The sequence below is a fragment of the Mytilus edulis genome, chromosome 10 (assembly GCF_963676685.1).
Source record: "Mytilus edulis chromosome 10, xbMytEdul2.2, whole genome shotgun sequence".
Lineage (NCBI taxonomy): Eukaryota > Metazoa > Mollusca > Bivalvia > Mytilida > Mytilidae > Mytilus > Mytilus edulis.
The window spans coordinates 66,780,793-66,800,372 of NC_092353.1; the positions used below are offsets into that span (position 1 = coordinate 66,780,793).

At 31.1% G+C, this 19,580-nt stretch overlaps 1 protein-coding gene across 2 annotated transcripts; it reads right to left on the bottom strand.

Annotated features, from left to right (window-relative positions):
- Nucleotides 1–674: 674 nt before the first annotated feature.
- Nucleotides 675–19,572, bottom strand: LOC139491707 (synaptic vesicle glycoprotein 2C-like). 2 transcript variants are annotated; one of them, XM_071279534.1, is made up of 13 exons: nucleotides 19,424–19,572; nucleotides 17,426–17,497; nucleotides 13,655–13,714; nucleotides 12,664–12,825; nucleotides 11,928–12,090; nucleotides 10,457–10,578; nucleotides 9,066–9,223; nucleotides 8,074–8,157; nucleotides 7,009–7,116; nucleotides 6,576–6,664; nucleotides 5,895–6,124; nucleotides 5,162–5,321; nucleotides 675–4,328 (listed from the first exon to the last, which is right to left on the bottom strand). In XM_071279534.1, the coding sequence occupies exons 2-13, from the start codon at nucleotides 17,484–17,486 to the stop codon at nucleotides 4,145–4,147; spliced, it is 1,581 nt and encodes a 526-aa protein (XP_071135635.1). In that variant the 5' UTR covers nucleotides 17,487–17,497; nucleotides 19,424–19,572; the 3' UTR covers nucleotides 675–4,144. The 2 variants fall into 2 exon arrangements, with proteins under 2 accessions (XP_071135635.1, XP_071135636.1); XM_071279535.1 differs by lacking the exons at nucleotides 17,426–17,497; nucleotides 19,424–19,572 and adding an exon at nucleotides 15,095–15,234.
- Nucleotides 19,573–19,580: the final 8 nt, after the last annotated feature.

A 19,580-nucleotide genomic window follows, 5' to 3' on the forward strand; every position in this document is an offset into this window, starting at 1 on the left:
TATATAGTTTATAAGATATCTAATAAATCATATGACATATCTTATATACTGTAGAAGATATCTTGTAAAGTATTCTGAGGATAATTATTGATTGATTGTTGGTCTTCTTAAAGCCACTTTTAAGCGCCACTTTTTGGCTATTTCGTGGTGGCCGTTTTTATTGATAGAGGAAGCTAGAGTGCCTGGTGAAAACCACTGACTTTCTATAGAGAAACTGACAACCCTAGTCAATTAAGATTGGGGTCTAGTGCACCTACACAAGCAAGGTTCGAACTCACAACCTCAGCTGTTGCCACACTGGCTAGTGATTACACATTTTTGATTTAATAGGGGCCAGCTGAAGCACACCTCTGGGTGTGAGAATTTTTCGCAATGTTGAACACCCATTGATGGCCTTTGGCTGTTTTCTGCTCTTTGGTCGGGTTGTTGTCTCTTTGACACATTCCCCATTTCCATTCTCAATTTTAGTAGTTGCTACTTAGACCACTCAGGCACTGAGGCCCCTGAGGATAATTTAGAACTCAACATTATGCATAGACACCTTTCTGTTGTTGAAAACTGTATGTTGACGTCTAGGTGTCTTTTGTTTTTAGTGTTGATTGATTTCTGTGTCATTGACAAATGCCACACATCTCATTTTATTCATATAAAACGATATTTTTTTAAGTAAACAATTTTAAGATAGACATTTCATTTATTTATAAATAAATATCATTTGTAACAAAATATTTAACAAAATATTAATATGTTATCAGTATCATCATTATTTGATAATAATGAAATCTACATATCCCACTCAACAATTTTTACAATTAACTCCAATCACTATGAAGCTACCAATTTTCATAGAAAAAAATAGTGTATTACAATTTTATGGACTTGCATAGAATACAGAAATCTTAAACCTTTTTCAGTAATAAATATGACATTACAATTAAAACCATTGTTCTTATTACATTATACTTATTGCAAATAATCATTACTATTCATGATACAGGTATAAATTTTCATGACAATTTACTGGTAATATCAAGCTTCAAACCTGAGTATCTATATCATATTATCTCTTCACAAATAAGGAAAACAATCTCATTACATTGAGGGGGGGACAGGGGTAAGGGAGACAGGGAGAAAGGGGGTAGGAGAAAGGGGGTAGGAGAAAGGAGAAAGAGGGTGGGAGAAAGGAGAAAGGGGTAGGAAAAAGGAGAGGGAGGCTGGGAGAAAGGAGAAAAAGTTGGAGAAAGGAGAAAAAATAAAATATCTCTCCTGTTAAAAAAAAACTAATATTTCAAGAAAAAATATCTCAAAAGGAGATGGTTTATTCTAATGGGAGAAAGGAGAACGGGGGTAGGAGAAAGGAGAAGAGGGGTGGGAGAAGGGAGAAGGGTACCCCCTGTCCTCCCCCTCTACATTGTGTACATAAATTAATTGAGTTCCAGATAAATAAAGTGACAGAATTTTAAGTACATAAAATATATATGTCAATTACATGATACATGAATAGACTAGTGAGTGTAAGGTTAACTCATTTTCTCTTCTGTAAACAATATAAAAGTACAAGGCAGAAAGGCTATAGTTTAACAACTTTATTTTCTAAAAGCAAACCCTGAAGGAATTTCAATTTATCAGAGGGCTTTAATCTTAATCTGAAAACTGATTTGCAGATTCTGAAAAATATTTACAGGCAAAACTCCTATTAAAAGAAAGCTCTTGTGCTATCTCTAAGCTTTCATTCAAAGAAAAAGAAAATTGTCATCCAAAAACTATAAGTTTTTCATATTTTTCTTATTTATATAATATCAAAACCTAAACAGTAGTTTAATGGAATTTGACCATTTTGTAGTGTGTGCATATCAACAAAGGTTAAACCATTGCAAACAAAATGAGCAATAACAGTGACTGTGTGAAGACAAAAATTAAGAAAAATTAACACAAATGTAAAGATGATCCCTTTTTTGTCATATATCTTTTTCCCTTGTTCTTCTAACATCATGAAAGAGACGTCAAGCATGTGATATGTTTCACATCATAGGTTTTTATAAGTTTTAATTTCACTATCAAAATCTTGGCTTAGTTAGTAAACTTTCTTTGGCTGGCTTTTCATGCCATTCCTACTAGGTAGTTAAAATTTGTTAAATGCTTGATAAAATACTTTACAAGTCTGTACAAAATGTTGTTATAGCCAATAGTTGCAATTAAAAAATTTAAAGATTAAATGACAACTTTACATTTAATGGTCACAAGTCTCATTAAGACACAAGAATGATGAGTCTTACTAAAACATAAAAACTGGCAGATTCAGGAGGGCTTCTTAATTGGATCCACCTATCTTCAGTGGCGGATCCGGAAATTTTCATAAGAGGGGGCCCACTGACTGCCTAAGAGGGGCCTGTTCCAGTCTTGCTTCAGTGATTCCCTATATAATCAACCAATTTTTTCCCTCTAAATCCGTCTCTTATCTTTCTTGTTTATGTTTTAAAGAGGTAGGTTATAACAGATCATAAGAATATAAAACAATAAACAGATATCATACTGCAAAATGGATTTAGGAGAGACATGTCAATTTAAACTTGAGCCTTCAACTAGATAATCCATTTAAGCAAGCAAAAATATTTTTGTTTTAGTACATTGTAGAACAGATCATGTTTTAATTATTTTTGTTTGGTAAAAAAGTTATGTGAATATGTAAAAATAGTACAAGTATGATAAAATATATACTGTTAAAGCAGAAATATTAGTGGAGGATTTAATTTCGTTTATTTCGTGAGAGAATATATCCACTAAATTAAAACCCCACGAAGATTTAACCTACCTATGATATCACTTCCATTTATTTGAAACCACGAAATTAAATCCCCATGAAATCTTATATAGAGACAAAACCACGAAATTTTTCAACCCCAAGAAAATTAATGTTTTTACGGTAGTCACTTTACATTATGCATCATCTCAAATAGATAGGCTAAAATCTAATAAACAGCGGTATAATCTTAAATGTTTGCATATCTATTTCTTTATTGCCTAAACTGATTTGCTGTTATTTACATGCATATAGCATATAGTATGGATTCCTTTTATATTGTGAGTGATTAATCATAATTCTCAACATAAGATGGTTGAATTTTTAGATTTTCAACATAAGATGGTCGAATTTTTAGATTTTCAACATAAGATGGTTTATTTTTAGATTTTCAACATGGTTGAATTTTTAGATTTTCAACAGTAGATGGTCGAATTTTTAGATTTTCAACATAAGATGGTTTAATTTTTAGATTTTCAACATAAGATGGTGGAATTTTTAGATTTTCAACATGAGATGGTGGAATTTTTAGATTTTCAACATAAGATGGTTTAATTTTTAGATTTTCAACATAAGATGGTTGAATTTTTAGAAAATGGTTGAATTTTTAGATTTTAAACTAATTATAAAGATGGTCAAATCTAAAAAAATTTCAACATAAGATGATTGAATTTTTAGATTTTCAACATAAGATGGTTTATTTTTAGATTTTCAACATGTAAGCTTTTGTAAGTATTTTAAGATAAAAATAATAAATGCTCAGAGTGGAGAAAGGACAATTGGTTACTGAGTTAATATAAGAAAACAAAGTAACCATTACTATGGTATCACATCAAATTATCTACCAATCAAAACACCTGATATTATTGAATTATTTAGGGTACAAATTATGTCCTCTTGGGATTCATTTTTAACCACCAGGGTGGGTGTTGTATAAAATCACCTAACAATGGAATAAAATTATTTACTGTGGATTCATTTATTTTCTTGGGTACCAATTTTCGTGGATTGATGAAAACTTGCATATTCGTGGATATTTGAATTTTTTGTTGTTTTGGCAAAATTTGCATACATTTTTTAGAAAATCTGTATTTTGTTGAACATTTAAATTTGTGGTTCATCTTTACCCACAAAATCCACGAAAATTGGTATCCAACAAATAATAATGAATCCACAGTATACATGTACAAAAAACAACATTTACCTTTCTCTATGCTTTATCAAGTTTATGGTAGACTCTTGTGGAGAGTGGTCTTGTTGGCAATCATACCACATCTTATTTTTGTATTTGTACACAATTAAGGTTTAAAAAGGCAGAAAAATCTCAAACAAATGAACTAAATATCAATGAATATCTGTCTTTGTTGTGTTTGGCAGTTTGATCGACGCCAACCCTCCAAATACTAACAAAGCAGCAACTATTATCATAGGTATTGCACAATGTACATCAATTAATTCACCAAATGTTAAATTGCCTAAAATGGCTGCTATCCTACCGATACCAGACATAATACCAAAGGCTGTTGATCTGAAATGACAAAACATATATTTGTTAGAATATGAATTCAACAAGCATATACATATATTTATAACAGCATATGTCATCGTTGTGTTAACAAAAAGAATTTCTTAATTACTATTGAAAATCAATCTTTTAATTTTAGTTTTTCAATCATTCCTAAGGACCTCCCTCCCCCAAAAAAAGCAATGAATAAAATTAATTACAATTACTTTAGACTTAGTGATACATGGATCATTGAAAAGATAAAATAAGAGTGCATATATTGAACCGTCTCACCTACTTCACTGATTTTGTATGAATTTTAAATTGGAAGTCTGTTAGATCAAGGTTTTAATGCAGGATTTAATCTGGATGTTAACCTTACAATCATTCATTGCACCTATATAGTTGACCTATTTCTTATCTTCATAGAACCTCAGTCATGAATCTATGTTGAGTTTTCATGGTTAGATCCATTTCTCAAAGTGTATAAGTCTGGTGAACCCTGTTTGACTGACATTTATTCACCAAGTATATTAACTTTAACTCATAATAGGTGAGAAAATCCTATGACAATCAGGTTTTTTCAAAGTAGATGCTGAACCAAAATTATGAGGTCAAGGACAACACAAATATGGTAATGAGATACATGTATGATGTAAGTTAAAGGGAAATTTTAAAACGAAAATAATGATAAATTGACTTTGAAAATTTGAAAACTAATATTCCTTTTGTACTAAATCAGTCCTTTTTCAAGAATTCAGAAATAATTAAAAATAAATCTTTTTATCAGTAAATTATTTTTTTAAACCCAAAAGAACTTACAGTAATTAAGGAAGTACCGGTACTGTATAAATTACCTGAGTGATGTAGGAAATAATTCAGCTGATAAAACATCTAAGGCATTCCATCCTACGGTAGATACAGCACCAAATACACAAGATATACCCAGATTCTCATATTTATTGTGGATTAGTGGTATGAAGAACACACTTACACCTGACAACACCATACTCATTGCTGAAATAAGACATAAATCACAAGTTTTTTTAAAACAAGATATCAGATGTTTAAATGAAAATCGGATAATACTCTACATTTTAGATAGTTATTTCTACCTACAAAATTTAATTTATTCACCAAAAATTGATTTCCCCCTAACTTATCTTAAGAAATAATCATTCCCTTGGAAGGGGTAAAAAAAATATATTAAAGTATAAGTGTTACAACATTTTTAAAAAAAATGAATGCATACTTTGTTTATCATTTCAATGACTTTCAGAAAAATTCCAGATAATCTATGTAATTTTGGTGTGAGTCTATATACATATATAAATCTAGATTACATGAAGCAAGTTCTGATTTTTCATTCATTCCCCATTTACCAAACTAAATTAAATAACAGCAGGTATTTCACTCAGTAAAACCAGATTTATTATGTATGTTCCATTTAAATGAATACGTTCTATTCCAGAAAACTTGCATGGATGGCATTCTTAACCTCCCATTAAAATAGCCATTGGATTTTTCGTGAGCTAAATATACTTCCATGACATAATATCTTTTACAAAATATCTGGTATGTTTTTCTTACCTAATAACTGCTTTCTTCCTATTCTGTCCATTAAGAAAATGGTGAGAATATTTCCTGGTAAGTTTGACAGAGCAGTCATAAATCCTGAGAAATACACCCAATTGTCTTTGTAATTACAAGTAGTCTCATTTTTACTTGTCTGGTTTATAAAATTGGAATGGTCACAAGGAGAACCACCATCTTTCATTCGACTAAATAACTCTGGAAACCACATCCAAAGTCCATAGTACCTTTAAAACAAAAGATAAAGAATGTATAAATACAAGTCACATGTACAGATGTAAATACATTGCTGAACAAACTCCATCCTCACTCAGAAATAATTTGATGGTGGCAAATGCAGTTTTCTGTCATGTCATTTCAGAGCTGTGGCCCTTCGATGAAAATGAAGGAAGGAAACTCAAAACCTTAGATAACCTATAAATTTTAAAATTGAATAATATTTTCTTCTTTGTGTAAATTTAAAATTTCTCAAGTATCAATATCAAAAGTAATAGCAACCTGGCTAGTGCTAAGCCTGGGAACTTCCAGTCTGCAAGCATAGGCCTCAACTCAGTTACAAAACATGTGATTCAAAACATTAGATTTTCTTCTCCTCAACTGATTATACCTGCTCTTTAATATGATCTACCTTCCAAATTTGAATCAAATATAGCTTCATTACAAAATACTGGAACTTACCCAAAAGCTAAAACAAAATTGACTATTAACATTAAAACTGTACTCTTCAATAAAGGAGGACGAAATAGTTGTTTTGTTGATTCTTTTAACTGAAATGGAAAGAAAAGGTACAATTAAAACATAAGGTTTGGTCATAAAATCATCTACTCAAAATCAAATGCTTTAAAATTTATCTGTAATTTGACGATGGAGAAAAAATGGATTAAGTATAAAAAAAAATATAAATGTTATAATTCATAGGAAAATTCTGTAATAATAAAACATATTAAATCAAGATAACTGAATTAAAAAAAAAATATCAATTATGTATCAATATATATATAAATAAATGGGGAATGTGTCCATTGGACACAGATGATGCCCCTGCTTGTCTACCATATAAAGTTATAAAGGGACATAACTGAAAAACAGTAAAAGTGTAATGATTATTTACCACAGTACAACCTGTTCCTAGTTTAGCTATACAGCCCACATCGTTTCCATTGTGTTGTTCTAGATATTCGGCTTTACTAGTATCTGTGGCTAATATCAGGGATTTTATCTAAAAAAAAACAATAACTGAAGTCATATTTCACATCTCCTTCTTTCTATTTTTATATATTCTTTTAATAAGATAAAGAATGTGCACAATTCTTTATAAAAATAGCTACCGGTATCAGCATTAAAGGATGGTTAAAAAAATTGTCTTTACGAAACCTATTACCTATTGCATTAACAATTAGTGAGAACTTGTAAAACTATAAGGAGTCATTGAAGACATGCTTAAATTGACAGATGAATGGAAAAATTTCTATTGTATCTTCATCTGTTTTATTGACCATGATTGATATAATGTTAAAAATAAGGGTGCCCACAAGTCCCTCCTTTTGTGGGAAAAATAGGTTGATTATTTAGGTAATCACTAAAGAGTGGGCCCCTCTAAGCAAGTCTATGGCAATTTCTGGATATGCCAGTGACACCTTACAAACACTAAACATAGTTGACCTGTTGCTTATAGTATTTGAATAAACACAGATGATGCTCTTGCTTGCATATAATGTTATAAAGGGACATAACTCAGAGCAGTAAAAGTGGATCTACCCAAATTTACACTTGATCAGAGTTCTGAGGTAATTTGCATTGTGTATAGGTTTTTGTAGCATTTGGTGAAGGTAACCTGATGTTAGAGAATTAATCAAACAAAATTCAGCATTTGTTTAATTTATAAAGGCTTAAGGGACATGATAACTTAAGTATGGTAAAATTTCTTGTTTGAATTGTTATCTATTTGTCTTTTCAGGGCCATCTATAAAAATTATAGCTTGCTAGGTATTATGGGTTTTGCTCATTGTAGAAGCTATTTGATGACCTATATTTGTTAACCTTCTACCTATTTTAGTCCCGGTGAAGAGGTGTCTCATTGGCATATATGCCACATCTTTTTACTTTTAAAATGATTATATTATTAATGAAAATCACAATCAGGAATTTACATGTTTCCCCAGTCTATAAGCATTACCTTGTATTCTTTTGACTTTCTATGTGAGAAGTTACTGTCATGTACTTTAGTTAGTACTTTAATGGCTTGAGATGCTTTGCCAGCCTAGATAAATAAAAAAAAATAAAAAAATGAAAATAGAGATTCAAAGATATTGGGCACATGGACAAGAAACTATTAAGTGAAACAAATTGCTAAAAGCCTTAGTCTTAAGATTTTCTGAAGTTCAATTGCAGTATCTTTGGTATCAACTTTAGATATTTTTAAAACATCTCTCAACTTCATTTAAAACCAATCTAAGCACTAGTTAAAAGGAATAAAAAATCTGTTATAAGATTTAAATAAAACAGCATATAAATAAGCTGACCATAGATCATCAAATTAACAAAAAACATATAACAAGGACCATAAGAGGATCATTTATTCAGCTAATATAGATGACACATCCTTATTCACAAAATTTGAAGATAAAACATTAAAATATTCACAGTTTTTTTATACAAATTTCTTCCAATAAGCAACAGAAAATGAAAGACTTACTAATTTGGACAATAATGCTAGTGCAATGTTACTAGAGAAAATAAGCATTGATCTTCTAGTAAAGATGGTAGAATGATGATCAGATGATGCCTTATGTTTCAAATTGTCAGGGAAATATTACATATGTTAATGAGATATCTTCAAAATATATATAGCTCTAAATCCTCTAAAGTCTATAAACAATTATAAATACTATTTACCATATATATATATATATATATACATAGAGTCTATAAGAATCTACCAACCAGTAAACTTAATAGGTATTGGATCATCAAAATTGACAATACTACACAAACAGGAAAAATTATATGAGTCTGAAAGATTGTGTAACAATTATTGTATAATTTATATCATCTGTTCAGTTTTTCCATCTTTGTGCAATGATATTCAACACTTTTTAGTGTTTTGTTTTCCATCTATTTATCGGTATTCTTTCAGACTCATATATATATATATATATATACACTTACTATAAGAAGAAATTTGGGACTTTCAGGCATCAATGTGAATAAGAAAGCTGAAGACAGACTGGGTACAGCACAAGTAGCTACAAATATCCTCCAGCTAGAGAATTTAAAACTTGATGAGATGTATCCTATATCACGTGGAATTATTGCCCAGGCTAAACCTACAAAACAATCAAAGGAGTAGGTTAACAAGGGGTTAATATTGTATAAAATCAACAATTTCTGACATTTTATAAAATGTATGATGTCATTATGATATCCCAGTTGTGCACTTTAAGGAAGAAAATGATAGTTTTTGTCTAACATTTCATCTTAATTTCAATAGTTTTTGCTTCAAGGGATATTCACCACATACAAGGACCACCATAGTTTTTGGTATTATATCTGATCCATAGTCATCTTCAGAGGCGGATTTAGGGGGGGGGGGGGGTCAGGGGGCCCGGGCCCCCCCTTTTTGGGTAAAATTTGGTTACTTATATAGGGAATCATTGAAGCATGACTGGAGCGGGCCCCCTCTTAGGTCAGTCAGTGGGCCCCCACTTATGTAAATTTCTGGATTCGCCACTGATCTTTATATGACAAATTTATTTTGGTTGAAGGTTGTGGCCAACAACCAAAAATGGACTATTTTTCTGCTTTGATCTATTATAGTTTCAGGAGAAAAAGTTTGCAGCTATAATGTTCCCACACATCCAGAATGCATAATTTACCTGCAGCTATAATGTTCCAACACATTTAGAATGTATAATTTACCTGCAGCTATGATGTACCCACACATCAAGAGTGTATAATTTACCTGCAGCTTTGATGTTCTCACACATCCAGAATGTATAATTTACCTGCAGCTATGATGTTCCCACATATTCTGAATATATAAACTATAATGTCCCCACACATTCAGAGTGTATAATTTACCTGCAGCTATAATGTCCTCACACGTCCAGAGTGTATAATTTACCTGCAACTATAATGTCCCCACACATTCAGAGTGTATAATTTACCTGCAGCTATAATGTCCCCACACATCCAGAGTGTATAATTTACCTGCAACTATAATGTCCCCACACATTCAGAGTGTATAATTTACCTGCAGCTATAATGTCCTCACACGTCCAGAATGTATAATTTACCTGCAGCTATAATGTTCCCACACATCCAGAATGTATTATTTACCTGCAGCTATGACATTCCCACACATCTAGCCTATATAATTTACCTGCAACTATAATGTCCCCACACATCCAGAGTGTATAATTTACCCGCAGCTATAATGTTCCCACATATCCAGAATGTATAATTTACCTGCATCTATGATGTTCCCACACATCCAGAATGCCTAATTTACCTACAGCTATAATATTAATGTTCCCACATATCCAGAATGTATAATTTACCTGCAGCTATGATGTTCCCACACATCCAGAATGTAGCTAAGGCACTAATCATCATTCCTCTTTTTTCTTTTGGTTGAAATTCAGTGAAGTATGAAAATATAACTGGGATGCTTCCTCCAACACTAGAACATAGAGATTGATAGTGTACATGACAGATGTCTTTAATGGTTTGCTTGTTTTTTTTTGATTGCTGTCAAATTTTGGCCAAGATTCATATTAAAGTTAACAAATGACAAATAATGGACACCAATAATGGGAATACAAGTAGCTCACACTGGACCTTTCGACTAGGTGAGCTTAATTCACTTAGATACAAAAAAACAAGAATATGTCCATAGTACACTGATGCCCCACTTACGCTATCATTTTCTATGTTCAATAGACCATGAAATTGGGATAAAAACTCTTATTTTGAATGAAAATTAAAAAGATCATATCATAGGGAACATGTGTACAAGTTTCAATTTTCAAGTTGTTCTGACTTCAACTTCATCAAAAACAACCTTGACTAAAAACTTTAACCTGCAGCGGGACAGATGATGGACGAACAAACAATTGAATGGACGAACAGACCAGAAATAATAATGCACCTCTACTTTCGTAGGTGGGGCATAAAACAAAGATGGAAATCATCATGTCTTTTTGATGAATCTGTGCAAGTTTGGTTAAAATGTTCTAAAGCGTTTACAATAAGATCCAGATTAACAAAGTGTGATGGAGATGACAAAGCAAGAAGACAGAAGAAGTGATCACTTTATACCACTTTTTTCTTGTAATACAAAGAGAGGGGTCTGAAGCAAGTCTTTTGACAAAGTTCAGGGATATATTATAATACACAGTCTCTAGTTTAGAGATAAATAATATACATAATTAGTAATAGAAGTCAGTATAACCAATAACCATTTTCAGTTCCCTTATTTATAAAAGTTACTTAGTTTTCTTTTAAGGATAATCAAAATTTTAAACATTTTTTTTCTCATTTAATACAAATTTTATTTATTACACTTAAAGTTGCTACTTTATGATATGGAACAAAAATCAACCCAAAAAATCAATTGTTTTGCCCCAAATGACTTTTAAAATGTTTAAACCATTGGTAAAGCTCCAAATTATCTCCCTTTGGGACAAAAATGTGATTTTTTTGCATTTCATTTTTTAACTCATCTGTGACCTGTATTTCTTATTATTTTTTTTCAAATAAGCTGTACTTAAAACTAAACAATTGTAAAATTTAAGCAATTTCTGTAATTTAGTTCTTTTTTTATTGGATATAACCTCTATTCATTATATATAGTTGAACGGAAAAAAGACCAGGCATTTGAAATCAATGTACTAACAGCTGACCTTTCACCAATTTTCTAATTGTTCTCTATGCAATCAATTTTACAAATACAATGTTCATGTAACTTTACTAAATTCAAGAATTTATCTTTGTAAAAGAAATCAAATCTGAGCTACTAGTATTACTTACCCAATTCCACTAATAAACCTACAGAGTAGGAAAGCCCAGAATGTTTGTACTACACTGGAGGCAAGTACCCCTATTCCATTCACTGTTAGAGACCACATCAGTATGGACCTTCTTCCTTGGTGGTCAGCTAATGATCCCCAGAAATAACCTCCCAATAACATACCTATTGTAAAAGTTAACATCAATTACAATGTCAGTTAGAAATAACCTCCAAATAACATACCTATTGAAAAAGTTAACATCAGTTACAATGTTGAGTTACAATGTCAATTAGAAATAACCTCCCAATAACATACCTATTGAAAAAGTTAACATGAGTTATAAAGTCAGTTAGAAATAACCTCCCAATAACATACCTATTGAAAAAGATAACATGAGTTATAATGTCAGTTAGAAATAACCTCCCAATAACATACCTATTGAAAAAGATAACAAGAGTTACAATTTCAATTAACAAGAACCGTATCTTTTAAACTGACATGAGGTTCTTAATTATTAATCAACTGAGTTTCCATGGAAAACCAGTAAAGAGTTACGACCTATATTGAATTTTTAAAATGTCATAAATAGATTTTGTTTACATGAGTATATTTTGTTTTATGCAAAAAGGTGTTTGTGCTAATGCATAAGTGTTTCGCCATAAATGATAAATTAAATACAAATTCTTGTCATGATTATTTTGTTTAGATTTGTTGTAATGCTTATGCGACTGTTGGTCTTAAATTATTATCCATACCAATAAAAACAATAGCATTGAGCCATCCTTTATCAGATGATCCAATGTCAAGGTCACAGCTGGCTGCGGGTAAAAGGAATGAAACGGATAGCACCTCAATGGCATCACTGGATACTGCCCATCCACACAGAGCTAGTACCTTAAAATGGAATCTTCCATAACCTAAAATTACAAAAATAATAAAGTTATAAGTATAAAAAAAGGAAGATGTGGTATAATTGCCAATGAGACAACTCTGCACAAGAGACCAAAATGACACAGAAATTAACAACTATAGGTCATCGTATGGCCTTCAATAATGAGCAAAGCTCATACCGCAGAGGCATGGCACAACTTATCAGTATATTTAGTACACCATAACTGGACATCACAGAATTTCTCATACAATTTTTTAGTCACAAGAAAAAATGCTAATGCCACAAAAATAAAGTTGTTGTGTGATGTTGATAGTTTCAAGTGTCTCTAACTTTCCAGTCAAATATCGCAGTTTCGCAAATACAATGTAAACAAATAATCAAATATTTAACTTTGCCAATTTCTGAAGTTTATATACACATAGTTCATTCAAAAATGAAAAGTTTAAATCAGTCAGCAATCTTGTTTTCATGAAACATTACACAAGTTTACATAACAGCCTTACATAGACAGTAATTTTTCTATATGCCTGGTAACATGCATCATATTTTTTTATTACCGTAATGTAGACATAGTGTTTGAGTTCATTTTAAATTTCAGTTTTAATAAAGTGTTTTGTTTGGTCCAGTGTCATACATTTCTATTCTCTTTTTTGAATAAAATATCTTGCAGCATACTGTTATTTATTGAAGATGTGCATAAAATATGGGGTTCTCTCAGAAATCCAACTTTTACGTAAATAAAAGTGATTATAAATGGTCAATAAGACATTTGGAAAGTTCATATTGATAAAAATTAAACAAATCTTTGATTTTGGACCTTGCTAATCATAAACCCTGTATACATCCCACTATACCTGTTTCTTTCAGAGCTTCTTCATATGGAACAGCATCAGGATTGACATCAGAACTTTCTTCTGAAATACAGAGGTACACTTGATGTACAACTCACACAAAACTGTAAAAATTGGTTAGAACCATAGTTTTAATCATTATAGTCATAATATGACCTGTTAATGTGTATTGCCTTTTTTGAATGCCATCTGGTAATCTAGAAGACATCAGATATTTCTGTTTTCATGTCCCTTGGTCTTCTATGGTTCTTCTTTTTTTATTATTTAACAATACATTACAATACTCCACCATTATTGCAATTTACAAAGCTATCTTATAACTATTAATTGATTCCCTCCTTCAAAAAAAAATATTTGAAGAAATTTTCTTTTTTTGATTTTAGAAATCTTAAGAAAAAATCCCCTCTATTAATTCCCCCCCCTTTTTCCAAAAGAAATAATTCTTTCCCTCAAGATAAGGTCAAAATCTCAATTCAAATTTCCAATGGAGTTTGCAACCATAATTACATAAAAATAAATTTAAATACATAATAAAAATTTAAACAAGAATGTGTCCACAGTACACGGATGCCCCACTCGCACTATAATTTTCTGAAAATCTGAAATGAGAAAAAAATACATACATTAAAGCAGGGTAAGGGAGGTAATCCAAACATTTTTTTTTATCATTTGGATAACCTCCCTTACACTGCTTTAAAATTGTCTTAATTGTCCATTAACCAGTAAAACCCTTGTTTTTTCCATATTTTCCCCCCCTAATTCCTAAACAGTTTGAGCCATATACCCCCTTAGTCCAATCATTACCATCCGTTTCTGGTATGGAACCTTGTGGTATAATTTCAGAGAGATCCCTACACTGTTCCATAAAATATTGTCTAGAAACTAGAAAAATGCTTATTTTGGCCCCTAATTCCTAAACTGTTAGGACCACAACCCCCAAAATCAATCCAAACCTTCATTTTGGGGTTCATAGATTTCTATTCACTTAAACTAAAGTTATTGTCTGGAAATCAAGTGTCTTTGGACGATGGTGACGACAATGACGACGTGCTAGCAATATACGACCACAAAAATTTTACAATCATATAAAAACGAGACTTCTTCTAGCTTCAGTTCATAATTATACTCATAAGGGTCACAATCTGGTTAACATAATATAGAGTAATGGGCCAATACCACCTAAAAATGGATCAAAAGATAAGAAAAACAGAGAAACATTATAATGAAATGAGAAAAAAACACTGAAACCAAGGACCCCCATACCGACCCTCACTCATGACTCATGAAATTGCTGGAAAAGCAAAGAATGAAACTGGAAAAATAATTGATAGAACATGAAAAAGTTACAGAGTCCTTGTTATATATTTTGATACTTTTCGATTTTCCTTTTCAATGTAAATAATAAGTCTTACATAATATATATACATGTATATATATACTTACCTGTTAAGTCATAGGTATCATCAAAAGAGGAATACATATATATTTATCTCCACACTTAATGTGATGTATAAAACTAATGTGGTTAAAAAATATTAAAGTGTAAAATCTATCAGCACATAAATTGGATGTGCTTGACTGGTTTTAAATTTCATTTATTGTGATCTAACTATACATGTACTGGTATGTGCTGTCCTTAACCTTTACCTAGTTTTTCAACCTGTCTAACCAGATTATAAAATTGACATTACAATTGAGTGATTTAGATTAAATTGACCAGCTGGTATTGTTTAAGTTGAGTCTACCTTGCTATATATGTACCTGATCTGTTATTTGTTGTTTATCTAACCTAATCTAATAGCATGCTTTTTTCCTGAACTTTTCTTCACCTAGGATTATATTCTATTATAAAAATGTTAAGGAATGATGTTTTCTGGTTTTTTTCTGGTTTTAAATCCATATAATAGAGATAGTCATTCTCATTTTGACTCAAAAAATCTACATCCGTGATTTTTTTTTATAAATTGAAGTCATTAGCATACACGGAAATTACTAGTAAAAGTATTTTTTATATAAAACATGAACCTTTAAATTGTTTACTCCTAAATATAGTATTATCAGGTTTTCAGTGAAACAAGAAATAGCTATTTAGATGTTTACAGTTTCAGGTTTTTTTTTATAAAATTCAGTCTGATATAATTATGTCATATTTGTTTTCATATCCCTGCAAAATTTTCATTTTGGAGTAGTAAATATAAAAAAAAACATCAAAATAATCTGATTGCTATTATAACTGATTTAAGTGTAAATTAAAGGCCGTCTAAATGCTTACATTATTTTATATTCTTTAGGGAAACAAATGAATTGTATCATAAGAAGTTGAAAAGATTTTATTGGCAGAATGACAACAATATATGGAAGTCAATAATTCATAAAATGTCAATCTGATATTTGTGACAATTTTTACATATAAATCTACAAAATTTCTAATAAATTGTTAAATTTGTATGATAAAGATGAATGTATTATGTATATAATCTGTTAGCAACATCATTAGACAATCATGAATGATAATGTGAGTCTAAAGGAGGCTGGAAGGTACAAAAATGTCAGCAAAAATATTATTTTTTTGTTTTTATTGCAAATTGCATTTATTACACTATCAGTTGTTACTTTATGATATGGTAAAAATAAATATCAATCAAAAACATGATTTCATTTTGGCCCCAGATGACTTTTAAAATGTTTATCACATTGAAAAACTCCAAATTATCTCCCTTTGCCAATTTTAAACATCATTATGTGTTGACATAAATTGCTGCTGCAATATAATAAGATTTGAGATTTTACAAAAGTTTTTCATTTGACCATTATATATACGATGTCCTCATAATAACATACCATACACAAAAGAAAAAATTGCATTTAAGAATTGAATGCTTCTTTTTGTAAATTTATGGGATGTAAAAGCATTGACCGAAGTACATTTTGTGTGAGCACATAACATTCTTAAATTGTTGGTAGACTCAACACTTTGAAAATTGAAGAAATATAAGCTCATGCTATTTTTATTTAAACTAACACAATTCAGTTTTTTATTTTACCATATTTTCCATTGACCAAGTTTGATGAAAAACTTTGGTAGTGACAAATGACCAATGACTTGGACCAATTCAAGTTTACCAGTTTTGACCAAGTTTTTGATGAAAAACTTTGGTAGTGACAACCAATGATTTAAACCAAGTTTACCAGCTTGACCAAGTTTTTGATGAAAAACTTTGATTGTGACAAAAGATGAATTAGACCAATGAAGTTTACCTGATCACAGAATACTTTTACCTGTTTAACTTTAATAGTTACAATGATGCTACACCAGAGGCGGATTAAGGGAGGGGGGGCCCAGGGGGGGGGCCTGGGCCCCCCCCTTTTGAGAAAAAAATTTGGTTGCTTATATAGGGAATCACTGAGGCTTGACGAAATCGGCCCCCTCTTAGGCAGCCAGTGGGCCCCCACTTATGAAATTTCTGGATCCGCCACTGTTCACATGGTATTAATTCACACATTTTCCTAAAGTGGTACAAAAAACATGATAAAGCATGCATCCACTTAAAGAATAACAGAAAAATTGGAAATTGAAAAAAAATTAAGTACAGGTACATGTATTAGATAGACATAAAAATTATTTCCCCTGAGAATTTAAACTGTATATTGATAATTTGTAAATTTTATATATGTCACTAAAATAATATACTTACACAAACACGCTCCAAATAAAGAGTATATAAAAGAGTGAAAATTTAATGACTGAGTGTAACAGTGTCAAATAATAATTACCTTGATTGGCAATGAGTGGGTCATACTCATCAGACCGTGACATCTTGAAATTCTCTTCCATCAGAGATCAGGCTAAAAAACAAAGAAAAATCAAAATAAAACTTCTATCTCATTTAATATACATGTATGTAAAGTGACCCGGTCCAATACTAAGAATGGTCTAAATATTCAAAATTGAGAATTTGTATTGGAACAGATATTTGGTTGTTTCTTTAATTTATTTACATCTACAAATTATTTAATAGCACATATTTCTTCGCTGATCATATTGGAAATTAGAAAAGCGAGTATTATTTTGACGTTATTTCTGAATTAAGGAGATTTCACATATATATTTTAAATGGTTTATTATACAATGTATGACACATATATATTTTAGATAAAGAGCTACACTTAGAAAATATTACAAAATGGTTTTCAAGATCTTGACCTAAATAATATAAATGTTGTAATATGTAATTATTTTATACAGTTAAGAATAAATAACTTGAAAATGAAAACATGTGAAAGATTTAAGTGAAAATACTCTAATATCAGACAAAGGTCAACTCTTGAATTATTCTTTTAACATTTTTGTTTGTTTGTTAAGTAATTAAACTATTTGAAATTAAGCAAATTAAAGATAGGCAAGATAAAAATAATTGCACACTCCTTAAAATTAGAGACAGATAATTATGCGAAAAACTATAGATGGATCACAAATGTTATGTTAAAACATGCATGTTGGATAAGTTGAAGATGACATGGACATGATGGATGAAGAGCATTTCATATTTGAATGTCCCCTCTAAATTTTTTTAATAAAACAATTCTTTGACAAAGTTTTGATTGATATAATTTTTGGTGTAATAACACCACTTTTAAGCCCAGGTTTTAGGCTATTTTGTTGGGTCCAGTTTTTATTGGTGGAGGAAGCCGGAGTGCCCGCATAAAACCACCAACCTTAGATAAGAAAACTGACAATCCTAGTCAATTAAGATTGGAGTCAAGTGCACCCACACGAAAAAAAAAAGGGGGGGGGGGGGGCTTTCAACCTCAGTGTTGACTGGCTAGTGATTACAGTAGTAACTACATTTTTGTACTTAGACCACTTGGGCAATGAGGCCCCAATAAAATTTTGATAAGTTGTCAAGGGTTAAGTTAAGCAAAGTTACAAATGGAGTTATCCCTCTTTGTACTGGCCCTCTCCACTTATTTATTTATTTATTTATGACCACAAATGTATACAAAAAGCATGTACCACCAGTATTCCATACGTGTGTAGATATTGCATGAACTCAGTGATTTTTATTGGATCAGATTTATATGCTCAATATGGGCCCTATACACCTTATCGCTAAACCCCGGCTGACCCGTTCGCTTGAACTTTTGACGCAAACAACAATCACTTTTTCATTGTGGCGTCAGATATTTTGTATTGTGATGTCAAAATTTTATGGGAACCTGTGTGATATCCAGTAATGGCGGACAAATAGCGATGAGGTGATAAAGACACTTTGGTTGATATGCAATCAGCCATGTTTGCCTTGTGTATACCATATTAAATACTATTATAAAAGCTAAGCAACTTAATTCTTTACATAAGAACAGGATATAAAAAACATCAAGCACATACATGACATAAGCAGTGGCGGATCCAGAAATTTTCATAAGCGGGGGCCTACTGACTGACCTAAGAGGGGGCCCGCTCCAGTCATGCTTCAGTGATTCCCTATATAAGCAACCAATTTTTTTCCCAAAAAGGGGGGGCCCGGGCACCCTGGCCCCCCCTAAATCCGCCTGTGACATAAGCACATAAAATAATAAAATCAAATCTAAACTTACTTACAACTCGGAGTCGTACCCTTGTATATTTTTTCCCAAGCTAACCATAAAGGATGTGTATAGACTATAGTACAAGAAAGTTTAGACAGAATAATTAACGTCTACACAGCCTTATTTCCAAAATATTATATGACATGATCAGTTTATAGGAAGAAACAAAAATAAATATCTTACCATTCATATAAATCTGTTAATGAATTATACGTGTGAAACATTTAGTTGTAGGTTCATTGACTCTCAAATGCTGTATTGAACTGAAGTTTGTGATGACAAAATTCTATTTTTTGACATGTAAACATTTGTTTAATTTTGGAATGAATTCCGGAAAAAA